General features: G+C 34.3%; 1 protein-coding gene across 7 annotated transcripts in view; it reads left to right on the top strand.

Moving 5' to 3' along the window:
- STAG2 (STAG2 cohesin complex component) overlaps positions 1–27941 on the top strand; it is a 115507-nt gene that overhangs the window by 83627 nt on the left and 3939 nt on the right. For 5 of the 7 annotated variants that reach the window (XM_033850144.2, XM_033850140.2, XM_073799133.1 and 2 more), the window contains 11 exons: positions 564–656; positions 3912–4086; positions 8097–8236; positions 9702–9803; positions 11814–11962; positions 13576–13704; positions 17331–17554; positions 20496–20685; positions 20776–20886; positions 24312–24438; positions 25421–25498. In XM_033850144.2, the coding sequence (XP_033706035.1) occupies positions 564–656; positions 3912–4086; positions 8097–8236; positions 9702–9803; positions 11814–11962; positions 13576–13704; positions 17331–17554; positions 20496–20685; positions 20776–20886; positions 24312–24438; positions 25421–25498 (1518 nt within the window). The remainder of the gene's footprint in view (positions 1–563; positions 657–3911; positions 4087–8096; positions 8237–9701; positions 9804–11813; positions 11963–13575; positions 13705–17330; positions 17555–20495; positions 20686–20775; positions 20887–24311; positions 24439–25420; positions 25499–27941) is intronic. The other 2 variants (XM_033850142.2, XM_033850143.2) reach the window with 2 other exon arrangements.

Here is a 27941-nt window from a genome sequence, read left to right as displayed (position 1 = left end):
TAAAGGACCCAGATCACGTAGGATATTATCCGTTAATATACCTGGTATTTTTTTTGATAAAATTGTATTCTTATATACAGATGCTTTTTCTATATGGTGATATTTGGCTTTGAGTGAATATTCTAACACTCAGCTTTGTGAAAACATATATTTACTACACCACCAGTATTTATATATTCATTAATGATATGCATGTACTAATAGTCTGAGGATTTTAAGTACTAGGCCTACAATATTAAGTACATAGTAAATTAAGTGTATTACAGAATGAACAGAGAAATGGAAATTGAAAAAGGCTGAGTTAAAGATGATATAAACAATATTTTTAGATGTCAGCTAATTATCATGAATATACCTGGTGTTTTTAAGCCTGCAATTTGTTGAGATTTTAAAAGTGGTTTTTGTTTTCCTTTTTGATAAATAATAAAGATTTTAAATCTAATATACAAGCAGAGTTAACATAGTTAAATATATGGTGATGTTTTATGTAATTTAAAATATCTTAAATATTGAATGAGTTTTTAATACAGTATTTTAAAATGCTCATGTTAAATTTTTTCAAGGAGGACTTGCTGCGTTTAAAGAAACAGATGAGGGTATTCTGTCAGATATGTCAACATTACCTGACCAACGTGAATACCACCGTTAAAGAACAGGTTAGTAATTACTATAGATAGCAGTCTTTTGTAAGCAACCCTGAATAAATATCTGAACTAATATAGAAAATTTAAGAAATACTGAAATTGGGCAAAGTAGAAATATCTTGTATCTGTCTGTATATATACTATGCTCAAAAAATAGATTAACATTAATTCCATGTGGAGCATTATAGATTACCCGCATATTGCAGTTATTCTGTGTTATTGTTTCTTTATGCCACACATGGTAAACAGACCCATATATACAAAGTAGGTGTATGCAGTTACATAAATTATTCCTGAAAGCGACAAGTATAACAGATATGCCTCAGGGAGGAAAGGTCCATCTGGTTTTGTTATCTCAGAGTATTATCAGATGTTGGCATTCCTGCCCATTCCTGATTGTGTGAGTTATTTTTTCTTATGTGGACTTTGAAATAAAAATTTTAATCACTTCCGTCTTCAGAGTGTTACCTTCCCACCCCATATGCCCTCTTGATTCCATTGCTGCCAAGCTTCTCAGTCTGGAAATACATTGTTACTTGGTGCCATGGGTAGTTTTCCCATCTGTAAAATAACTTCTGATCCTGGGACCAAGAGCCTATTTAGTTTTGAACTGTAACAATAAAGGACTTGGGACATTTTCTTCTCTACAATTCAGATAAGAGGGACAAAATTTCAGAAGGTAGTAAAATGAGTTTATAGTTAATGTCTTAGAATAGGATTTCAGTGAAGTATACACTGATCTAAACTTAATACATGAAGTATTACTTGATATATTTTCATAGGCCACCAAGATACTCAGCTTAATATTCCGTATTTCTTACAGTGTTAGCACATAATTCCTTATGGGTTATTGTGTGTAATCTCCTTTATATATAATCTGTTGTTCAGGCCTTGGAGATTAATTATTTGGTCATTAAATAGCCTGTGTACTAGTCTTCCTAACAGCTTCCAGGAATATGTCCTGGTTAGCTCACAAGACCTGTCAGTTCACCTAATTAGTAAATGTCACCACGCTTATCACTGTGTATCCTTACTGTGTATGTTGCAAAAGCTTTTGTAAACTCAAATATCTTGATAGGTATAAATTATTACTATAGTAGTAAAATGAGAGGAAGAGACCAAAAGAAGAGGTAAAAGCATAGAGAAAAAAATAAATGTGGTTAGTTCCAAAAAGGCAAAGCTATTATTAAAATCTGCTTTGAGGTCTATATTATAATCTGTCCTTCTAGTAGTAGTCTTCCATTAAATGTAATTTTCTGTTGACTTTGTGATCACAAAATTTTATTTTCCTTATCCCTTCCCAACAAATAACTAAATTTTTTCCAGTTACCTTCTGACTACTTTTACCAGTGTTTGACTCTATTTAAAACTCCTGGCAGAGCTTTTTTTTAACATCTTTATTGGGGTATAATTGCTTTACAATGGTGTGTTAGTTTCTGCTTTATAACAAAGTGAATCAGTTATACATATACATATGTTCCCATATCTCTTCCCTCTTGCGTCACCCTCCCTATCCCACCCCTCCAGGCAGTCGCAAAGCACTGAGCCGATATCCCTGTGCCATGCGGCTGCTTCCCACTAGCTATCTACCTTACGTTTGTGAGTGTGTATATGTCCATGACTCTCTCTCGCCCTGTCACAGCTCACCCTTGCCCCTCCCCATATCCTCAAGTCCGTTCTCCATTAGGTCTGTGTCTTTATTCCTGTCTTACCCCTAGGTTCTTCATGACATTTTTTTTCTTCTTAAATTCCATATATATGTGTTAGCATACGGTATTTGTCTTTTTCTTTCTGACTTACTTCACTCTGTATGACAGACTCTAGGTCTATCCACCTCATTACAAATAGCTCAATTTCGTTTCTTTTTATGGCTGAGTAATATTCCATTGTATATATGTGCCACATCTTCTTTATCCATTCATCCGATGATGGGCACTTAGGTTGTTTCCATCTCTGGGCTATTGTAAATAGAGCTGCAGTGAAGATTTTGGTACATGACTCTTTTTGAATTTCGGTTTTCTCAGGGTATATGCCCAGTAGTGGGATTGCTGGGTCATATGGTAGTTCTATTTGTAGTTTTTTAAGGAACCTCCATACTGTTCTCCATAGTGGCTGAACCAATTCATATTCTCACCAGCAGTGCAAGAGTGTTCCCTTTTCTCCACACCCTCTCCAGCATTTATTGTTTCTAGATTTTTTGATGATAGCCATTCTGACTGGTGTGAGATGATATCTCATTGTAGTTTTGATTTGCATTTCTCTAATGATTAATGATGTTGAGCATTCTTTCATGTGTTTGTTGGCACTCTGTATATCTTCTTTGGAGAAATGTCTATTTAGGTCTTCTGCCCAGTTTTGGATGGCAGAGTTTTTATAAAGCTCCTCAAGATATAACTTCATCCAAAAAATATATATATATATAACACTTCAGCTTTATTGCTTTATTTATTTGTTTATTTATTTAGCTGTGCCAGGTCTTAGTTGTGGCATGTGGGATCTTTAGTTGTGGCATACGAACTCTTAGTTGCGACATGTGGGATCTAGTTCCCTGACCAGGGATCGAACCCAGACCCCCTGCATTGGGAGCGTGGAGTCTTAGCCACTGGACCACCAGGGAAGTCCCACTTCAACCTTATGTTTATTATACTGTCAGGTTTGCCTGATGATTAGTAAGCAGACCCACACTTGGTTATGTTTTTTTTACTTAATCATCACATATACTGACAATGAGAAGTCCTATAGATTTTGTGATCTCTCTTCTAAGAGATCTTCTAGGAGATATTCATCTTCTTGGTATAAGTGTTTTTCTTCCATAGAAGAAAAGAATGGTACCAAGTTTATACATTATTTGATATTTGAGAATGTATACCATGAGACATTGTGGTATATATAGTGTAAAGGGTGGGGTTTGGAGTCAGAAAACCTGAGATTGAGTCTTGATTGCATGTTTTGATGATGTTAACATATTGTACAAATCACTTAAAAAATTAAAAGAAAATTGCTGAAAATTAAAAAATATTTGTGAAATTATCTTGCAGTTAGTAAATCACAATGCAAATATCAGTAGTTATTGTTGAAAAAATTACACTCTTCACTTTTAAAATCTTAGGAAAATAGTAGACATTGCTTTTCTTATGAGTTTCAAATATAGAAAGTTGGATTTTATTTCCACATTAAATATGTAATTTACTTGTGGCAGTTCGTGAGAAACTTTGGTTTATGGCATGCTATCCTTTTTTTTTATTTATTTTTTTATTTTTATACTAGGCCTTCACTATTCTATGTGATATTTTGATGATCTTCAGCCATCAGATTATGTCAGGAGGGCGTGACATGTTAGAGCCATTAGTTTACACCCCTGATTCTTCATTGCAGTCTGAGTTGCTCAGCTTTATTCTGGATCATGTCTTCATTGAACAGGATGATGACAATAACAGTGCAGGTAATTTTATTGCCATCTTTTTGTTAAATCTGTGTGTCTACTATAAATCAAATTTAATTAACAGCAATGTAAAGTGTTACACTACTGTTTGATATTTTATTCTTAAAACATGAAACACAGGTACATTTTTGAGTGCAATTTGTGTTCATTGCTTGTAACATTGTAAAGACAATGTGGTATCACAGAGCATAGGCTTTGGAATCAAATCTTTGTTTCTCACTAGTTGTGAGCTTGTTTTTCTAATTTGTAGCTACCTTACAGAACTGTACAAGTTAATTAAATTGAGCAAAGTGACTAGTATAGTGCTTGGGCATGTAGTAGGTAGGTACTCAACAAAATTTACTTCTCTTTCCCCTTAATCATTGGTAATACCAATATTCAAGTAATTAGAGCAGAATAAAGTGTTTCTTTAAATGACCGTTTTGTTGTATACTTTCATAGCATAATTTTTCTGTAAAAGTCTGGGGCAGTACAGAATGTTACAGGTAAATAATCAAACCAACGTTGCCTAGTGTTAAGTTACTCTTCGCACCCTAATTGCATACACAGATGCCTTACTTGAACAAGAAATCGTGGAAAAACAGATAGTATTTGGTGACTTCTTCTGGTTTTTTTTTTTTTCCAATTTGAAGTTAAACTTGAAGGATATATAACATCAGTATGTGTATGTCCATACATAAACTGACACATCACTGCAAAGCTTTTAACTATATATAATTCTAGACATGGCTTGTAGCTTATTTTTTATCAATAGAGAGCTTTGTTCTCAAGTATTAGAAACTTAACCAGAACAGAATTGAGAAACCTAAGTAGCCAAAACAGATATCAAAATCCATGTACTAAAGTTTATATACTTAGAATTTTCCACCATTCACTTTCAGCTGTTGGTTTAGTTACACTTTATTTTTAACATTCATTTGACATTTATTGGGCAGCAGGCAGTATACTAGATGCTATGAATATCAAAAAAATGAGACAGGGTCTTTTCCTTTAAGAATTCAATTCAAGTGGAAAAGACATATCTAAAAACAAGTAATTATAATGTAATCTGACAAGTAATAGAGGTAGGTACAAAGTGTTGTGGGCATGTAGAGGAAGTTATAACTGTTCTGTAGGAGTCAGAACACCACTGAAATAAGCTAACATCAGAAATGGATCCTAAAAGATGAGTAGGTGTTTTTAAAACTTCTATAGGAAAACATAGTTATATTCCCAACACTGATACAAAATTGGTTTTGGTCTATAACCCTTTTGTTAGTTGGGGACTACCTCAACTTCATTTAGATCATAGGAAATAGGAATGAGAATAAGCTTGCCAATACTCCTAAATTTTCTGGGAGCTTCCTGGAATTATACTTTGTCTTACCTCCTTGGACTTCGTGTTTTTCTATTTCCACTTTAAAAATGAAATGTATTCCAATTCTATGGAAAAGAATAAAATGTAACACACTTGTATATACCAACCACCAGCATTTGTCAAATTTTGCTCTGTTTGTTTCATATTTGTTTTTTAAAGGAATAGATACAAAAGAAGCCCTTGTTTGTATCCCTCCCCATCCCATTATTCTTTTTCCCTAGAGATAACTGCTATCCTGAATTTGCTGTTTATCATGCCTTTGCATTTTAATTTTATTTTACTGGGAATTTATGTATCTTTTAACAATGTATAGTTTATTTTCTGTTGCTAGCTTCCACATAAATGGTATCATGTTGAACATTTTATTTTTCAATTTGCTTTTTTGAGTTAACATTATTTGTGAAATTTGTCAGTATTGACATGTGATTATAGCTTATTCATCCTGACTGCTGAATACTATGTGATATGAATTAACCACACTTTATCCATTTTCATATTGATGAACATTTAGGTTTCCATCTTTTCTCCTATTATAAATAGTGTTACAAAAATGTTCTTATACTTATCTCCTTGAGCACATGTGCAAATGCTTTTCTAGTGTACAGGCATACCTCCTTTTATTGCACTTCGTAGATACTGTGTATTTTAATAAATTGAAGGTCTGTGACAACCCTTCATCACACATGTCTATGGGTGCCATTTTTCCAACAGCATTTGTTCTCTTCATGTTTCTGTGTCTTTTTTTGGGTAATTCTTGCAACATTTCAAACTTTTCCATTATTATAATATTTGTCATGGTGATCTGTGATCTTTGATGTTACTACTACAACTCGCATGAAAGTTTAGATGATTAGCATTTTTTAGCAATGAAATGTTTAACGTATGTACATGTTTTTAGACATAATGCTATTGCACACTTAGTAAGACTATAGTATAGTGTAAACATAACTTTTATATGAACTGGGAAACCAAAAAATTCATGTGACTCATTGTAGTATTCCCTTTATTGCGGTGGTCTAATCAAACCTGCAATATCTCCGAGGTGTGCCTGTATACCTAAGAGTGGCATTGCTAGATTATGTAGTCTATGTATATCTTAAACTTGACCACAAGTTGCCAGATTATTCTCCAAAGTCGTTTTATTCTTTTATCCTCCCACCAGCAACATATGATAGTTTCCATTGCTTTTCATACTCATCTAACCCCTGGTATTGTAGACCCATGGTTATTTGATTTGTTAGCCCACATCAGACTAGAAGGGGAGAATAAAATAGGGAATGCTTCTAGAGGCACTGGCAACACATAATAATAATGGCAACTGACATTTATTAAAGGCCCAGTGTGTTAGACACTTCTGTAACATTCTTTAATCCCCACAAGAGAAAAAGGTGGCTAATTTTTGATAAGAAACCTAAAAATCAGGGCTCAAAAAACTCTTAATATCTGGGTAACTTAGTCTGTAGGGGGAATAAGTCTGTATCCCTCTAGTTCCTGAGAACAGTACCAAACAATGATTGGAAACAATATTGTATAGAAATCCATTATAATCACAGAGTCATTAAGAAAAAGTTAGCTTGTATGTTCAGTGTACTCTTTTAAAAGAATGAACAGTACGTTTTAGGTTTCTAAGCAAATGACTTTGGCATTCTGGAATAGGCACTTTTGATAACAGAAACTTTCGGATGGTCTGTCTTAAACTCCTATTCTTAAAATTTGGTTTTTATTTACTAGCAGTTATCAAGGATTATCAGAGTCAGGGTAAAATAAATACTTGTTTTAAAAGAGTTCTTATTTTATACACAGTATTTTTTATGTAAGTAATTTCATTTGTAAAATTTGTCAAGAGGAAAATTCTTTGCATAGCTTTTTATGTAAAAGGCTTCGTTACAATTTTATGCACAGTATCAAATAATTTGAAAATCCTTTGGCAGTACTTGGAGGCTGTAATCCGGCTTTCTCAGCTATGAATTTGGAAATAATTTTGTCCCTTTGATAACTGAATATCAAGATCTCACATAATGGATCAGAGCAGATATATGTGAAGTTACCTTAAAAAGACAGAATGGTTTCTAGGCCAGTCTAACTGAATATCTGTAATATGTATAAAGAAAGTATCTGTCAATAAAAGTTGGGTTTGAGGTTGAGTGGGGTCATCTTTAGAAGGAATAACAGAATCTCTGAGGTTGTCTGCCCCTAGGGAAGAAAGAGCCTTACCCAACAGATACTGAATATGCAGGTCTCATCGGCAAACTATCCTGCTAGGGAAGTAGATTAATGTGTTAGGCAAGCTTAGCCTGATTTCACTAAACATCAGTTCCTCTCACTCACTCCACTTGTTCCTGTTCCATGTTCACTAAACAGCCTTCTGATTTGACGTCACAAAAATTTTGTGTATTGGAATAAATGGGCTGGTCATTCATGAAGATATTGAGTGATTGTAATTTTTATTTTATTTAAATGTTTTTCCCTTATTTTTCAAATTCTCCAAAATAAAGATGTTTTATATTGAATTTGATACACACACACAGACACACACGCATGCACATATACATGCACGCGCGCGCGCGCGCACACACACACACACACACACACACACACACACACGGCTGAAGTAAAATACAGATGGCTTAATGTTGGAAACCTTTTTCCCCAGATGGTCAGCAGGAAGATGAAGCCAGTAAAATTGAAGCTCTGCACAAAAGGAGAAATTTACTTGCAGCGTTTTGTAAGCTAATTGTATATACTGTGGTGGAGATGAATACAGCTGCAGATATCTTTAAACAGTATATGAAGGTAAAGTTGAAAAATGGATAGCGAGATATTTTTATGTTGCTTTTATGTTTGGTTGCCATTGAATTTTTTAATAGTAAATTACTTTTCTAGTGTAAAAGAAATCTCTTAAAATATTTAACATTTTCAGTAAATTTTCTCATACCTCTGATCCTCCATTAATGGACATTTTGGGTTTATTGAGTTCATTTGTGTTTGGAATATTGCAAACAGCTTGTCTTAGGTTAACTGTCACTAATAGAAATTGCTTTTGTGATTTAGTTTAAAACAACAGGATGGTGTCCCTCCCCTGCTTGATGTAACATAAAAAAGTGTTTAGGAGTCAGAGAACTAGATAATACAGTTTTGGCTTGGTTACTATGCAGCTTGTGACCTTGAGTAATTCAGTACCTTTTGTGTCCTGCGTTTCTTCATCTGTTCCACTGTGATAGCTAAGGTTCCTTAAGCTCTGAAAATCTGATTTGAGTCACAGTGGGTTATTCACAAATTGTCATAAATATGTGTGAGATTCTTTAACTTGTAAGTAGTAGTAGAAAGGATATTGTTGATTGTACTAACAGAATGTGACTAAATACGGTGTGATGATTTTTCTGTAATCCTTTTTCAAGTAAAATCTAATTATAAATGTAAACATTTTTTAAGCTTTTGCTATTACAGGATAAAACATGTAATACATTTATCAAAACCTAATTAATTCTCTCTTCAGAATACTTTCCTATATGATAGAACCATTAATAAAGTACTTTGGAACTTAAGTTATTTGGCCTGATACTTGTTAGATTTTTTTTTTTAACTAAGGTTGTTTTTGAAGTCATTTTGCAAATTTTAAACTTTTAGACTTAGGTATTCTAAATTAAAGTCAATTTTGTTAGTCATATAGGAGCATGGTTATCCTGTTATCTCTGGTAGTTGTTAATGTATGCATTTTGAAACAAGATCTTAAATTAGAAAAAAAATTCCTGTGCAGTGTGTAATGTAAATGCCACATACAGTAAGTTTTCTTTTAAATGTTGTTAACAGGCTGTTAGTTTCTATAAGCCAAATCAATAAATTTGGAAACTGCTCATGAACTACATGCCATTAGCAATGAATAAGTTATGAAAGTAACTGATTACATTCATTGTCTTAATAGTTCACAAAGAGCACAGAACTTTGTTTCTGTCCTTTGTTTTATTTCTGAAAATCTGTATAACTTAATTATTGTTAAACAATATACCTCCTTAAAACCAACTGTGGAGCTTAATGTGATTAGATCTTAACTGTCTGATATTTCTGAATTTACTGATGTTAGGGATTATGTGTTTAAAGATTATAATGATGTTTTAGTAACATTCTTCCGTGTCTTTGAAGGCATAATTCTAGCCAAATAACATTCTTGTGATATGCTTATGTGACTAACCTAAAATTAGTCTTATTGTCCAATAGTTTTAAGAGACAAAGGCCTAATTTGTACAAATTTCTTTTCTAGTATTATAATGACTATGGCGATATCATCAAAGAAACAATGAGTAAAACAAGGCAGATAGACAAAATTCAGTGTGCAAAGACCCTTATTCTCAGTTTGCAACAGGTAAGACATGAAGAGTACCAGGTTTAGGCTAGCAAAATAAGCACTTAATAGTTTTCAAGTTAACAGTTGAAAACTGGGAAAAGGATGCAATAGATAGTTCATAAAAGTGGAAATGAAAAATACTCAATCTCACTAGTAGACATTGTGCAAGTGAGATCATTTTTTGCTTTGAGACTGGCAAGAGTGACAAAACCTATAGCCGCCTAAGGTATGGGAGAAACAGGTTCTGACAGCAAGGTATATTGGTTCAACCTTCCTGGCAGGTAGTTTGGCAATATATGTCAAAATTTATACTGTGTATGCCATTTGAGGCAGCAGTTCTACTTCTGGAAGTTCATCCACAGTGGTAATAGGATAACTTTGCAAAAATGAGTGTAAAAGATTATACATTGCAAAGTTATTTATAATAGCAAGAAATTAGAAAATATAAATGCCTGTCAATAGGATATTAGATGAATATATTGTGTAGTATATCTCTGCAGTGGCTGTGTAGCACTTAAAATTGGTGTAGATCTGTATTCATTAATTCGTAAAGATCTCTACAATATATAGTTTGAGAATAAAAAAAGATTGCAGTATAGCATCTCTATAAAATTGTGCACATCTCTGTGTACCTATTTGGAAAAAATAATCACCAAAATGTTAGCTGTGGTTAACTTGCTTTGGTAGGTTCCAGGTGAATTTTACTTTATTCTTTGTACATTTGTACATGTATTTTAATGAGCATTTATCAACCGTATAATCAAAATGTACCAGTCATTTTCATTTTGGCAGTGTCAAGGCAGGTTTAATTAGGCAAAAATCATTTGCTTAGTATACTTTTGTCTGTAGAGACCAAATGCATGCAGAACATAACCCAACCCATTTCACTTTGATAAACTTTCTTGCTTTTTAGAAATCTAGGTATGAAAGTTGTTAATTTCATTTGCATATTTTGATATTCTTTATTAAAATTAATAGAATTTAAAAGGTTTTAAAGGCAGCATTTAAATAACTTTTGGTGTAAAATAATAGCTGTTTGCTGTAGAAAGTTTAGAAAATATTATAGGAAAACTAGAAAAAATACAACTTATCTTTAATTTTTTTCACTTAACAGTGTTTTAATTTTTAACTTCCTAATCTTTTTTATGCCTATGTGAAATCTTATTTTACAAACATAAAAAATCATATTGCACATTGTCTTGAAATGCTGAATTTTTCATATTAATAAATCCTGAACACTTTCATGCCATTAAATACTTTTCTCTGCATTTTTAATGACTGTGTAGTATTCCATTTTATAGAGGGACTATAATTTAACCAAGATCTCTTCTCGTTTGATGTTGAGGTTTTTTACAATTCTTGCCATTATAAATAGCACTAAGACAAACATTTTTGTACTTACGTATTGTATACAGATATTACTGTTATCATTCCTTTTGGATAAAGTCTGATAATAACAATTGCTTACTCAAAGGGCATGAAAATTCTAAAGCTTTCACTACACATTGCCAGATTGCTCTGTAGAAAGGTTTTCTCAGTTTATGTTCCCAGCAGATCAGTGCCCATTGCACTGTATTCCTAAGTAGTAGCCATTATCTTTTTAAAATCTTGGCAGCTTGATAATTGAAAGATTGTATTTTGTTTTGCTAACTTCATGATGAAAGTTCTTGATGTGAAGATCCATCATTTAAATGTCAATAAGAACATAGTTGTTAGTTGGTTTCCTTTTTCTTTATATTTTTATATGCTATTTTAATATCCAATTAATACCGGCAGAAAAGAATTCTGTCGTAACTAATCTAAGGAGTTTCTAATGTCAGTAACTACCTCTAGTCTGTATATATGAAGTGCTACAATTTTGGTCATTTGTATCATGTTTTTAAAAATCCATGTTATAGAATGAAGTACAATGCCTTATTTATAGAACATCAAGTATATTTTAAATATAAAATGTAGTATTTTAAAATTAGATGTTAATAATCCATAGTTATTAAAAAACTTTAACATGCTTTCTTTCTTTCCAAACAGCTTTTTAATGAAATGATACAGGAAAATGGCTATAATTTTGATAGGTCATCCTCAACATTCAGCGGCATAAAAGAACTTGCTCGACGTTTTGCTTTAACTTTTGGACTCGATCAATTGAAAACGAGAGAGGCCATTGCTATGCTACACAAGTAATTTCCAAATATTTTATTCAGTTTGTTTGTTAATCATGAAGTTTTTTTGTATCTTGCTCTTTTGTTTAGAATAACCAAGTTCAATTGATGCTTTATTACTTGTTTACAAATCTGTGGCATGTCTCCTTTCTTAAGAACCAGTTATAGTGCTATCTCTGTTAACACATGAATTGGGACTAAAACACCTTTTATAGAAAAGTCTTTGCTTTAATTAAAACCATACAAAATCTTTATAAATTACGTGAAGAAAAGCAACATATGTTCATCAGGTATTATAGAATCTCTTTTAACAGTTTTTGTCATAATCTCTCTTGCTGGGTAGATAATGTTTTGAGATTTGATTTCTTTGTTTCAAGTTTTTTGTTTCTGGTTCTGTTCTCTATTTTGCAGTGACCTTTTCTCTTGTTTTGAGCCACAATCTTTATTTTGTCTGCATGTTTTCTTTGCCTTATCAAAATTGGAAATCATCTCATTTTATTTTAGGCATGTAATTTAGTGATCAATTATACTTTTAAGTATATTTTAGAGCTCTAACATAACCAACATGTGGTTATTAATACCCTTTATGTCTTTATTGTGGATAAAGAGCCTTGCCTTTGGAAAAATCAAGAGGCTTGGGCTCTGTTTCATTGAAAGCTCTCTGTTTTGTGTCTTTTTAAAATTCCTGTTGCTTACTTAATTATGAAGTGTTAAATGTCTTCCTTCAGAAATTGTTCTGCTCTTTGTTAGCCCTATACCTTCCTCAACTTTAATTTACTCTCTCCTTTTCACTTTGCTCTAAAAGTCTCAATTTTCTTTTTATGCCTTTTAATACTATGGATGAGAATTTTAGGTAATATTTAAGGACCACACATGTAGTAATTATTTTGAGAAGTAATATATTATTTACTTCATATATATATATATATATATATAAAATGTTGGGTAGTTGTCTTGATTAATAGAGGTATTTATTGTTAAATAAATATAAACTGGGCCTTGAGTGGAGTTTAATTTTTAAACTTTACTCTTAAGTGGGTCATTACAGATAGTCTTGAATCATTATTTTTAAGTTGATCCTATGTGTTATAGTTGATCTCCTTTGTGTCTTGAAAAATACAGAAAATGTACTGATCATTATGTGAAAGGATTTGGGTTATTTTCTATGGAAAAGAGAACTGAGGAGAGAATGTAGATATACCAAACCACATGTTAAATAAAGACCAGCTGGTGTGTGTATGTGTGTGTCTGTTTTGTTTTAAAGAAAGTAACAGTTGGGAGTTCCCTGGCGGTCCAGTGGTTAGGACTTGGCGCTTTCACTGCTGGGGCAAGGGTTCAGTCCCTGGTCAGGGAACTAAGATTCTGCAAGCTACGTGGCGCAGCATGCCCCTCCCCCCCGCCAAAAAATAAAAATAAAAACCAAAACAAACAAAGTAAAAGTGGCATAAAATGTAAATATATTTGCTCATTCTCGCACTGTAGCCTCCTTATTCTCTCTATTCCTCAGATTAAATGCATGACAAAGGAAACATCTTAGTAGTGGGATGAAGTATAGAGAAATTCCCTAAGTTATTCAATTTTGTATTGTAGTCCTTTAAATATTTGTCTTTTTTTTGTTGTTTTTGTTGCAGAGATGGCATAGAATTTGCTTTTAAGGAGCCTAATCCACAAGGAGAGAGCCATCCACCTTTAAATTTGGCATTTCTTGATATTCTCAGTGAATTTTCTTCTAAACTACTTCGACAAGACAAAAGAACAGTGTATGTATTTGTTAGAAATACTCTATTTAATTTTGTTTTGGAATTCTTAAAGATTAATTGTTATACTTGGTTTCCCTCTCAGATTAGATTAGATTTGTAGGATTGCATTAATGCACAAAGAACTTTATACTTCAGAAATTTTATAATTTAAGGATTATAACTGTTTTATGCATAATACTCCATTTTAATTCTGTGAGTTCCTCTTACAGTGTAGTTGAGGCTTTAGAGGTGTAACTGGAATGCTTTGTGTATTCCTATTTGAGTTCTTGGCTCAGCCTAACTAATGAAGGAGCATTTAACAAATAATGATATCGCTGATCCATCAGGAGCACCTTAGTCTGTGTCCTGAGCCATGACTACACTGGAAAGTAGAAGTCCCCCTCTTTTATCTTTGTACTTTAACTACAAGTCCTGTTCTCAACAGGCCATTTAAACAGGATACTTTTATGGTTTGGTCTTCTAAAATCATGACTTATGTTCTAAGAGAGCCTAACAAATGGAATTAAAGTCTCAAAATCTTCTTTCATCTCTTCCACCCCCACCCCCCAACCCCGGGCTTTGAGGTATAAAAAGACAGAAGAATATGAATAACTCATAGGTAATGTCTTCTGAAAGCCCACCAGTATTTTGCTTTTAAAGATTGTATAGATCTTGGGGACTTCCCTGGTGGTCCAGTGGTTAAGACTTCACCTTCCACTGCTGGGGGTGCGGGTTCAGTCCCTGGTCGGGGAGCTAAGATCCCACATGCCTTGTGGCCAAAAAACCAAAACATAAAAAAGAAGCAGTATTGTAACAAGTTCCATAAAGACTTTAAAAATGGTCCACATCAAAAAAGTCTTTAAAAAACATCATTGTATAGATATTATATGAAATTCTAAAGCAGACAGAACAGTGATAGAAATCACAATAGTGGTTACTTCTTGGGGTTGGGGAGACTGAATGGGAAAAGGGATACAGGGTACTCTGTAGGGTCATAGGAATGTCCCATATCTTGATAGGTGTATGGGTTACATGGCTGCATTCGTTTGCAAAACTGATCCAACTTTACTGTTAATTTCTGTGCATTTTATTATATATAAATTTATCCCAGTTCAAAATTGCATTGAGGAATTACCTGGTGGTCCAGTGGTTAGGATGCCGCGCTTTCAGTGCCAAGGGTCTGGGTTCAATCCCTGGTCTGGGGACTAAGGTTCCACAAGCTGTGTGGTGCGCCCCCCGCCCCCCCAAAATTGCATTGACACTATTAATTAGAGAAATAAAAATTAAAACAATAAAAAAACATTTCTCACTTAGCATATTAGCAAAACTTAAGACATTGGATAGCGCCAAGTATTGCCAAGGATGTGGAGCAATAGAGGCTTTTATACATTGCTGGTGGCAGAGTAAATTGGTACAAGACCACTTTGGAGACAGTTGGCAATGTCTAGTAAAGTTTAAGATTCTCCCTACCTCATGATCCAGTAATTCTGTTCATAGGTAGATACCCTAGGGGAACTCTTACACATGTGTAGAAGGATAACTATTAAAGTACTTGACTGTTGCATTGTTTGAATAGGGAAAAACTCAAAACTGACTGAGCATCTATCAGCTAGAAAATGGTATCAATTGATTAATATACAATGGAATACTATACAGTGGTCAAAATGGTTAGATTTTTAAAAAGTAAACACAATTCCTTAATTTTATTAAAAACCCATTTAATTGTTCAAATTTCTAGTATCAGATGTCATCAATGACTTTTATTTGATTGAATTGGGATTGAAATAAGATTCACACAATCCAATTGATCTGCTTTTAAAATCTTAAATTTTTTCAAGTTTATTGAGCTATAATTGACACATAAAATTGTAATATATTTAAAGTGTACAACATGATGATTTCATATACATTGTGGAAGGATTCCCATAATCAAGTTAATTAACGTATTTATCACATCACATATTTACCATTTTTTTGATCAGAACACTTAAGCTCTACTCTTTTAGCAAATTTCAATTATATGGTATTATTTAAGTACACAGTATCATCAACTGTAGCCACCATGTTATACATTAGACCCTCAGATCTCGTTCATCTTAAAAAATTTTTTTTTCTGACTTCATTGAGATATAGTTGACATATAATACTGTGTAAGTTTGAGGTGTACAACATGTTGATTTGATACATTTACATTATTGGAAAATGATTGCCACTATAGTGTTAGCTGACGTCACTCTTCCAAAATGGTTAGATTTTAAAATTATAATGTTGAGTGCAAAAAGCTAAGTACAAAATTGTGCTATGATGTTTACAGACAAATAGGTGTTAAAACATTACAAATGGGGACAAAAAATAGCAAGTTCAGGTTAATGGCAACCTCTGTGGCTGGAAAGAGGACAAAGGGAACTAGCATCAGGGAGGGCTACTTATCTGGAATGTTCTGTTAAGCTTTGTGGTGGATACATAGTTGTAAATCTCTCAACTAGTGAGTATATTGTGTCTCAGACTGCACATCTTGTGTCAGGCTGGTAAGTTCTCAGACTAATAGCCAACTTCCAGACCACACTTTGATGAGTACTGTACTACTGTGTGTAGCTGAAATATATTTACAATATATACAACTAACACTAAGCAGTATGTTTGTAACTCATCTCTCCTGCCCTTTCTCTTATGGTGTTCAAAACTGGTAGTTCTGAACTGATTCAAATTAACCATTAATTATGACAGCAAAATTTGGTTTGCACTTTACAGTTAGTTGATGAAACTTGTGTGAAGCATAATTTACACAATAAAGCACTGAACTCTTAGTGTCAGAAGCCTGGGATTTGAATCATGGTTATACTGCTTTCTCATTTTTATGACCATGGTTATATTACTTAACTTTTCTTATCCTTTCTCTCCTTATCTGTCAAATGGGGAGAATGTCTCCCTCACAAGACTGTAAGAGTAAAGTTAAAGACCCCAAGAGGAAAATGCGTAGCACACAGTAGTCACACAAATGTTAGTTGATTTTTGATTGCTATATTATATATGTCATAAAATCCTTGTGATACTTGAATCCAAGGGTAGATGTATGACTTCCATCAGGCTGAAAATATTGTGCAGGTAGGGACCATATCTGATTGACCTTTGTATCTATCCCCATTGCCCGGGACATAGATGCTCAACAAATAATAAGCTGAAATGCTATGAATTATTTCATTTAATGTGAGAATCTTGATAGAGACAAAATTGTTCATTAGTGTACTGATGAGGCTTAGATTGAGTAGTGAAGTAATATGCCTATGCTCACACAGCTACGGGTTGGTAGAACTGGGACTAGAACCCAAGTTGTGTAATTTTTAAATCCGATCCTCTTTCCGGGAATATGACTCAGGTTCTTCTAACAGAGGACTTGTAAATGTTAGGATAAAACAGAGACTTCTCGAGAAAGAACGCTAATAATCCTTCGGTTGTTACTGTATGCTTTGAGGAAATGTAGACCCATCAACCACTATTTTCATTCTAATTTACTTTTTATTTAACTCATTAAATCGTTGTATGTTCCGTTATAGTGTGTGAGCCTATAGGAATAAGCAAAAAGCAAAAAAAAAAAAAGCTATGTCAATTTAATGTATCAAAGCTAATGGTTTCTACTCCTTTTCAAGGTATGTTTACTTGGAAAAGTTCATGACCTTTCAGATGTCACTCCGAAGAGAAGATGTGTGGCTTCCACTGATGTCATACCGAAATTCTTTGCTAGCTGGTGGTGATGATGACACCATGTCAGTCATTAGTGGAATCAGCAGTCGGGGGTCAACCGTGCGGAGTAAAAAATCAAAGCCATCTACGGGAAAACGGAAAGTGGTTGAAGGCATGCAGCTCGCACTCAGTAAGAATATAGTTTATTCTCTTTATATTTGTCCTTTATGTTTACCGTAAACCTTAATGACTGAATTGTCATTAAGGGTCACCTTATTTTTAAATTTGAGGTATGTGTTGTTAAATAATATCTTGAACAATGTGTCCTCCAATTATGTGTAAATGTACTGTTCTAAACATTTTAGATACATAAATTCAGTTCTTACAACTCTTTAGGTACATACTCATTTTTCAAATGTGAAAGCTGGTACAGAGAAGTTAAGTAACTTTTACCTAAGGTCACACCAATATTAAGTAGCAGAGCCAGGCAGTCTCACTCTAGAGGACCTGCTTTTAAATCACTGCACTATACTCTATGTATAGGGATATGGACTCAATATTTTAGAGCTAATCATTACCTAAGAGATAAAATCATCTAGTTTAAGTGGTACAACAGATTCAGAGAGGTCCCAACTTTTGAATTTCTATGAAGAAGAGTATTAATCATAAAGAACTTGATAGAAATACAAGTTGCTGTCTATAATCTTAGGGTTAAGAATACATTATGACACTTGAATCTCTTGGACTCTTAGTACTCCAGGGTTGGTTCAAAATGGGTCTGGGGACTTTTTTCCTCTCCTTAGGAAACTTTAAACAAATTAGCATAGTTGCCAAAATTTGCTGCAGCTATTATTCCTGAGTAATAAACTACCCCCAAAACTTATGACATAGCAGGGACATGATGTCTGGTGCTTCCGCTAGGAATACTCAAAGGCTAGTGACTGGAATCATACGGAGGCATCTTCACTTACAGATGTATCTGATACTGGCTGTCAGCTGGGACCTCAGTGGGATTGTCTGCCAGGACCACCTTACACATGTCCTTTCCATGTGGCTATTTGGCTTTCTCACAGCATGTGACTGGGCTCCAAGAGCAAGTGTCTCAAGAGACAAGAACTCTGGAAGCTGCCATTTTCTTAAGGCCAGGAATTGGCATAGCATAATTTCCATCATATTCTATGGACCAAGCAATCACAGGGCACAGGTTCAAAGGAATGGGACATCATCCCCCACCTGTTAATGTGAGGAGTGTCAAAGATTTGGGGGCCATATTTTAATTTTATTTATTTTTTTAGGGGCCATATTGTTAAATTGCCACATGGATTAATGGTTTTAGTACTTTTTGTCCAATAATATAAATGCATAAACTCATAACTTATAACTTAAACTTGTAACTTAGATTTGGACTTGATTGGTCATATAGTCCCAACATCCCAGTCTGTGGAGAAATCTCTCTTACAGTGTCCCTGACCAGTTAAAATAGTTAGGGCTTGATAGCAAGTTAAAATAAAATTTCCTTTTTTTAAATAGAAAAGTTATCAAATTAAAAGATGTTTTCCCTGCATGCCACTATAAATTTTAAAGCGTTCTGAACCTCTAACTCACCTGGTCTACACAGTTAACCTCCTAAGTGGCCTGTTTGCTTACTAGTCTTCATATTCTTTTTTTTTTTAACATCTTTATTGGGGTATAATTGCTTTACAATGGTGTGTTAGTTTCTGCTTTATAACAAAGTGAATCAGTTATACATATACATATGTTCCCATATCTCTTCCCTCTTGCATCACCCTCCCTATCCCACCCCTCCAGGCAGTCACAAAGCACCGAGCCGATATCCCTGTGCCATGCGGCTGCTTCCCACTAGCTATCTACCTTACGTTTGTGAGTGTGTGTATGTCCATGACTCTCTCTCGCCCTGTCACAGCTCACCCTTCCCCCTCCCCATATCCTCAAGTCCGTTCTCCAGTAGGTCTGTGTCTTTATTCCTGTCTTACCCCTAGGTTCTTCATGACATTTTTTTTTCTTCTTAAATTCCATATATATGTGTTAGCATACGATATTTGTCTTTCTCTTTCTGACTTACTTCACTCTGTATGACAGACTCTAGGTCTATCCACCTCATTACAAATAGCTCAATTTCGTTTCTTTTTATGGCTGAGTAATATTCCATTGTATATATGTGCCACATCTTCTTTATCCATTCATCCGATGATGGGCACTTAGGTTGTTTCCATCCCCGGGCTATTGTAAATAGAGCTGCAATGAAGATTTTGGTACATGACTCTTTTTGAATTTTGGTTTTCTCAGGGTATATGCCCAGTAGTGGGATTGCTGGGTCATATGGTAGTTCTATTTGTAGTTTTTTAAGGAACCTCCATACTGTTCTCCATAGTGGCTGTACCAATTCACATTCCCACCAGCAGTGCAAGAGTGCACACCTCTCCACACCCTCTCCAGCATTTATTGTTTCTAGATTTTTTGATGATGGCCATTCTGACTAGTCTTCATATTCTTAAGTCCACCCTCTACACTACCACTACATACTTTGTCTAAAACATGTAACTACCACATTGCTTCCCTGTCACCTTAGCACAGCTTATAAGACTTTGCATAAATTGATACCTGCCTCTTTATTCAGCCTTACCTTTTGCCGTCTACTCCAGGAGTACTAAACTCTCAGTTTGAACCATATGAAATTACTATTTTTGCAGGTCAAAAATTGCTGAATATCAGTAAATTAGTATGGTTCAGTCATTGTTTCATGCCTCGGTGCTTTTGCTTATGTCCTCCCCCCTGCCTAGGACACTTCACAGTCCACACAGTATCTACTCTAGTCAGAAGTAACTTCTGAGTAGCTGGCTCTGATCCCTCTCATTGTTCTCATTCTACCTGTGCTTCCGTCTCTTTTAGCACTTACCACACTGTGTTATAATTGCCTGTGTTTTCTTTTTCCACAACTAGGCTATAAGGGCATGGCAGGGACTGCACCTTACATACCTTTGTATCCTTCTGTTCCAAGCTCTAGCATGTGGAGAGCAAACAGATGATTTTTGACCTGAACACATTGTATCAGACACTTGGTTAATCAAAATTAGTGACTGAACTTCATTGCTGTTAATTTTCTTTCTCAGCTGAAGAAAGCAGTAGTAGTGACAGTATGTGGCTAAGCAGAGAACAAACACTGCACACCCCAGTTATGATGCAGACACCACAACTCACCTCAACAATTATGAGAGAGCCTAAAAGATTACGACCTGAGGACAGTTTCATGAGTGTCTATCCAATGCAGACTGAACATCATCAAACTCCTCTTGATTATAAGTAAGTACATTTGATCATTTTCTGTACTATAACTTTATTAATTACATAGAAAAAAGTTAAGTTAAAAGAAGAATAAAATTCTCCTTGAAGCACGCAGGTAACATGGATGTTAGCTCAAAGACAACAAGAGGAAGCAAGGCAACAGCAGGAGAGAGCAGCAATGAGCTATGTTAAACTGCGAACTAATCTTCAGCATGCCATGTAAGTGAGAGTGCCTTATTGTCTGAGTACAGGAAGTTCACTAATTCATTTTAACATATTTTAATGTGTGCCTTATCTAAAGATTTCAGCAAACTCTCTAGAGTAACTAAGCTGAAATAATCAAGGAACTAAAAATTGGTCTTTCCAACAGAAAATAAAAACTTAAAGTTAAATATTGACTAGTTAGCTAAAGGACTGATCATAGGTTGATCTGTTGGAAAAGTTTAAATATGAATCCTTGTTTATTTTGGTACACAGAACTATAGCTAAAAATTCAGTTTTGTTACATCTTAATTGATCCCTACCTTAGTTCAGGCCCTCATCTCTCACCTGAACTATTATATTAGCTTTCTAACTCGTTTTCTTCCCTCAAATCTCCCATTTATCCTCTCACCAACCCCTTCCCTCACTCCCCTCACCACCACTCCATCATTCACACTGCCATCAAGAATTGCTGTTCTAGAATAAAAATCTGATAATGTAACTCTTTTTCTTAAAACCTTTCCATGGATCCCCATTGCCTGCAAGATACAGTTCAAACTCCTTAGCTCATGGCATGCAAGATCTTTCTAAATATGGCCCCTGCCTACATTTTAGTATCATATCCTACTCCCTGGCAACTGGTAAAATCATCATAAAAGAACAAGCTCAGGTGTCACCTTATGTGAAGCTGTGGTGTCATCTACGCTCCCACAACACTGTGTATACTCCTATTTCTTATAGCACTTACACATTGTATTGTAATTTGTTTTATGAATTTGTCCCTTTCTCTAGACTGTGAGCTCCTTAAGGGCAGGGACCTCTTTCTTTCTCTTTTTTTAATTGAAGTATACTTGATGTACAATATTATATAAGTTACAGGTGTACAATTTAGTGATTCACAGGTTTTAAGGTTATACTCCATTTATAGTTATTATAAAATATTGGCATTTCCCTGTGTTGTACAATATATCCTTGTAGCTTATTTTATACATAATAGTTTGTACCATTTAATAGGGACTACTTTCGTTTCCTGTTAGTGCTCAGCACATTAAAAAGTACTAAGTAAAAAAAAAAAGTACTAAGTAAATGTTCATTAATGAATAAATGTCCAATGCTAAAAAAAATTAGTTTAATTTTCAAATACTTTGTTTTTACTGGAATCTATATGAGAGTTTTATAAATCTTTATTAGCTTTGGCTCCAAAAGAAATGGCATATAAGTAGTCCTTAGATGACTGGTACAAAGGGGGAAGATCTGATGATTCTGATTAAGTTTTTTAGTTTGAAAGCTTTGTATTTGTAACATAATGTGGTATATGTTTTAATGCTGGGAGATAATAATTGTTACCTTTTTTAAATTTATATTTTGTTTCATTTTATTGGTTTTTGAGTGATGAGAATTTTACCTATATTTCTTAAGAAATGATCATTTACCACATGAGTGGTAGTCTACTTAAATTCACATTAGTTATCTGTAGTGGTGTTAAGAACCTCTACAGACAAGGTATACTTTATCACATCTATAGATTCTGATCCGAGTATGTCTAATATGTTCATTCTCTATACTATCTCTTGATTCTGTCCCCTATTCTGTTTCTATAGCCACATTCCCTTTAATATATGTTCTTATTTCACGCTGAATTCAACAAGTGATTTCTTAGCTTCTGACCAGTCACCAGTCCAAACACTTCAGAATTCTGCTATGCAATCATTTGGTCCTTAATGTCTCCCCTGAAAACTTTCCCACCGGTGCCCAAGATCTTCCACAGCATCTCATTACTCAGTACCATTTATCATTATTCTTTTGTTTGTAGATTGATTGATTAACTTTGTTTCTTCAAGTTTTATAGAGATAAAATTGACATACAGCACTGTATAAGTTTAAGATGTTCAGCTTAATGATATGACTTACATACATCCTGAAATGATTACTACAAGTTTAGTGAACATCCATCATCTCATATAGATACAATGTTTGTAGTTAGTTTTAATTCTTCTTAGAGATAAACTTCCTCAGGTGACTAAGAAATTATCCCAGTTAAATAATTATTACCAGAAGATCCTTTTGGGTGTTGTACCATAAGTGTTCTATTGCTTGAGACTTTAAAATATTTTTGTTTTACAACACTGGTTTTGTAATGGTATCTGCCCTATGACTGAAAATACTTCCAAATTCTCCCTCCCTCTCTCGCGCTCTCTCTCTCTCTCTCTCATAGTTTGTATCACATATATCTTTCTTATACTTCAAATGAAGTGCAGAATGAATTTCTGTTTTTCTATAATATATGGTCCCCAGAGCACACATATCCCCTTCACAGTTGCCTCCACCAAATATAGTAAAATTGTCATTTACTATCCAGAACTCTTGGGAAATAGGGACCATTGTCAGCATATTTGTCCAGGTAGTCTGGACTAGACATCACGTCTTGCTATCTTTATCTTTTAAGACTCAGCATGGTATTGTGTAAATTGTAAGCTAGCATTCAATAAATAATTGATTTTTGAGGTGGAATCTTTAAATGAGTGAGAAAAGAAGGAAATGTTAGCGAAACTGGGGAATAAGAAGTCACCCTCAATTTCACTATTATGTTGACTCTTTTATGCTGATCTGGGCTAATTTGTGAACTTGAAATTTGAGTTTTTTCCTTATAATAATGTGATAACAGAATTTTTATTCTTAATTTTTATTTTACTTTTCTATATATGTCTCAGTTTTGAGTTTTATAGGATACAGAATGCAAGTTTCAGCATAGATGTTGCTCATTTCTTCCTGAAGGAGAATTAATCTCTTCTTTCAGTATATCTTTATATCACTAAAGGCATATTTCTCTTGAAATATTTATCACACTTTGTCATAATTAATTATCTCTGTTTCCCAGAGTAGACTGTGAGCTCCTTGAGGGCAGGAACCATGTCTTATTCATCTTTTATTTTGCATCCATAGGACACAGTAGAAGCCTGTCACATAGTAGGCACTGTGTGAATGAATGAGTGAGTGCCTGGTACATTTTAGGTACTGAGTGAGTGATGGGTAAAATTAACATTATAGGTTCATGAAAATACATGTATTCTGAAAATGTCATTTCTTTGGTCTCTGTTTTATACTTGTTTATTAATTTATACCCTGCCTACTTTCAAAAAGGATTTGAGGTATCTTGTCTGTTCCCATGTGGGAAATTCTCATTGAACTTCTAAATGGGATATCAGAACTATCAAGCTAAATGTATTGAAGTAATATCGAATAAACATAACTCCTTAGCATTTTTAGACATTGGGGTTTTGACATCATTGATGACATGATCAATGCCTAATCAATCATTTTCCCTGACCTTTAATTCCATCATTTTCCATTACACTTGAATAGACAGAGCCACATAGTTGCTGCCAATATATTAATAGTCACAACTTTGGTTCAGATCTTGACCTTGTTTTGTATTTCTCTAGTCGGCGTGGTACAAGCCTAATGGAAGATGATGAAGAGCCAATTGTTGAAGATGTTATGATGTCCTCAGAAGGGAGGATTGAAGATCTTAATGAGGGGATGGATTTCGACACCATGGATATAGACTTGGTAAGATACAATGATTCTGTAGGATTTTCTATGTAGATTTTTTGGAAATTAAGTTGGATATTTACTAGAGGAGAGAAATACTTGCTATGAAAAGTAAGTTTTGCAAAATTCTTAAATAAAATAGTTGCTAGGAGTTTAGATACATGAGAAGGGATTGAGGAAGAGGGTGAAGTTGGTGGGGGTGTTAGGTCCTAATTTAAGATGATGAACTTTCAGATTAATTTAGGAATATATAGATTTAAAGGATTTATTTTGTTTAATAGTATACTAAGTATAATATCACCTTTAATTTGCCATCTTTTTACCATTATCAAAATAATACATTGTTAACATGATTTACCCTGTTATTGAGATCAACTGCCGTATCAGATAATAAAGTAAAATACTTAAACTTGGAAATTTAATATATATGAGGGTATATTCTTTGATAATTACATCATATATACAGTTAGGGTTTATTGTATACAAAATGCTTGTACATATTTCATTTTGCCACACAGCTTATTCAACTTTGTGAGGTAGGTTGAAAGGCTTGAGGATATTGAAGCTTAGACAGCCTATCCAAGGAGACAAAGCTAGGAAGCAGTAAAGCTGAGATTCATTATAAGCCAGGTTTTCTGATTCTGTTTCTCAGTATACCTTGGTATATTCTCCTTAAAGGGAAGAAATAATTAAATATGGCTTCTCTTCAGAATAGCGTAATTCGGTATCTTGAAAGGAAAGTTGAGAGAGACATTTTTAAAGTAAAACAAAAAAATTGGTTTTCCAGTTTTCATCTTTAAGAATAATTTTCCACGAACGAATTGGTTTTGCATGTTTAAACAGTCTGTAGTTCGAATATATAGCATTTGAAATATTGTAGGGTACAATTGCAATTACATGGACCATGTGAACACTTAATGATAATTTCAATATTTTCAGTTACTATTTGGCTTATTATAGGTATGACAATTGTCAACTAACTTCCTTTTTTCTCCCTTAGCCACCATCAAAGAACAGACGAGAGAGAACAGAACTGAAGCCTGATTTCTTTGATCCAGCTTCAATTATGGATGAATCAGTAGGTTTAATTTAAATATGCCTCAAGATTATAAAATCAAAAGTAATAGGCAGTCCCTAAGCCTGAGGTTGAAGAGCTGGGACAATACATTGAGAATGGATAAAAACAACTGGACAGGAGGAAAAGAGGCAGGCAGGAGGGATTTCGGGGTAGGGTTGGGGAGGGGTTATGCAGTGGTGGTAACAGATTCAAAGTAGCTTTGAATCCCTGGCCAACTGGGACATGATATGTTAAGGAATTTGGACTTTTCCTGTAGGCTTGAGTTACATATTGAAGGATTTTGAATGAGGGAGCGGCATGATCAGAATTGTGTTTCAGAAAGATTTCCTTGGATAGGATGAAAGAGAAGAAAAATAATCACAATAGTCATAATCATAATATGAAGGCATGGTGAAAAATAGAACTTGAACAGAGGCTTTGGTAATAAAGATAAGGGGATTGAGATAATTGGTTATTGTTAGGTATTGTCAATTGTGTTTCTTCTATCAGTCCCTGTTACCATGTTCTCCCTGAGAATGCCTTGGTTCAAATCTTATAGTTTCTCTCAGACACACCATGCTCTTTCATGACTCCATGACCTTGTAAAAGCTTTTCTTTCTGTCAGAATTGCCCCTTTCCTTTTACTCGTATTGAATTCTTTCTTCAGTAGTCAGTTTGGACATTACCTGCGGAGTTTTTCCTAACCTTTTTAGATAGATACTTTATTCTCAGTTCCCATAACACTTTGTATATACTTCTATTTTGATAACTACCAGATTGGTGTAGTGAAATAAGATATTACATTCCACTCAATAGACTGAACTCCAGGCAGTGATGATTTTATTCATTTTGAGTTTTGCCTAGCTTAGTAGGTATTTAGTTTTATTTGTCAAATTAATAAATCGGTTAAGTGCCCTTGTATCTCACTTTTAGGTGTCTACCCATTTATGCTCCTTCTTTCTAACACCTCCTGCCTCAGGTGACTGTTGTATCATCCTCTGAGGCCTGCCTTCTGTGCCCCTATCTCTGCCATTCTCTCCTTGCCCTCTTCTTGCCTCATAATCTGCTTTCAGATAGCTCTTGGAAGAATTTTGACAAACTAACTCATGCTAACATGTTTATATTAATAAGGCCAGCTATTTGAGCTAAAAGACAAATATTTCATAGATCAGCGGGTATAGAAATCTTTGGACAAGCCTTGGGATCCTTTAAACCAGTGTTTCTCAATCTCTAAGGTGCATATGAATCATCTGGAGATCTTATTAAAATGTAGGTTCTGCTTTAGTAGGTCCGAAGTGTGGCCTGACATTCTGCATCTCTAACAAGACCGTAATTTGAGTAACATAGGCGACCTAGGCCTACCCTTAAGTCTGTAGTTTAAGTGCCTATTGAAGTATGTGGTTTCCCTGATAATCTAGGAGTATGTATCTTCCAGTTCGTTAAATAAAACATTTAGGTAGTGATTGTGATGAGGAATAAAAGAGAATCTTTTCAAGCAGACATAATGAAATGCATTAATTCTGCAGTTTATCAAGTTGGAAATTGGTACTAAAATGAATAAGATGCTCCCCCTGCTCTCAGAGGGTTTGTATTCTAGTCCAACTGTACTATCACTTTGAGGTGAAAAGGGATGGAAGCTGGTATTTGAAAACTTATGTGCCTGACACTATGCTAGGCACGATTTAGTTTGATCTAATCAGCAACCTTGTAAGAAAGGTGGTGGGATCCCACTTTTACACTCAAGCAAACTTGGACTGAAGAGGTGGTTCAGTGACTTGCTCAGAGTTATACAACTTTAGTGTCAGAGTAGTAATTTGACCTGAGTTCCTTTTGATTTAAAAATCTCATGCTACCTCTACTGTGGAAGAAATACCAAGAAAAATATTTTAGAAATTGGAATGATTAACTGTAGTCAAAATTGATGTGGGCAAAGATCTCCTTATTTTTTCATGTGTTCATCTAAAGTCAGGAAAACTGTAGGCATTTGTTTCCTTGGTCTCTTACTAGATTTGCAAAAAGGTGCCCTTCACTTCAGGTTACTACAGTAGTTGAACAGCAATGTAAATGTGTGTATATTTTTGACATTTAACATTTAGGGAAAACTATAATCTGAGTGAGGCCAGAGATAGGGACCTAATAATTATTTGTTATTTATAGAAAAATTTTGGCATTCTTGTGTTTATTGAATATGTTATAACTAAGGGGATAGTTCTGCTGCTTCTAAAATTGGGAAAATGAGCACATGCGTCTGTACCTGTAGTTTTATAGTATTACCACATGATGGCAGCAGTCACATAACTGAGTGCTCAATATCTTTAAAAGCGCAGGTATCTTTAGACATCTTTAACCATGTATATATATTTAAGTTAATACTAGTTTGTTTTAAAATATACATTAAACTTTACCTCATTATCTCAACAATAACTTAAGAAGTGGAATAATAGAAATTTTTAAATGTAAAAAT

Source organism: Tursiops truncatus, chromosome X (assembly GCF_011762595.2).
Source record: "Tursiops truncatus isolate mTurTru1 chromosome X, mTurTru1.mat.Y, whole genome shotgun sequence".
NCBI lineage: Eukaryota > Metazoa > Chordata > Mammalia > Artiodactyla > Delphinidae > Tursiops > Tursiops truncatus.
Note: the sequence above shows the minus strand (reverse complement) of the source record. Positions and strands in the feature narration are given on the sequence as shown.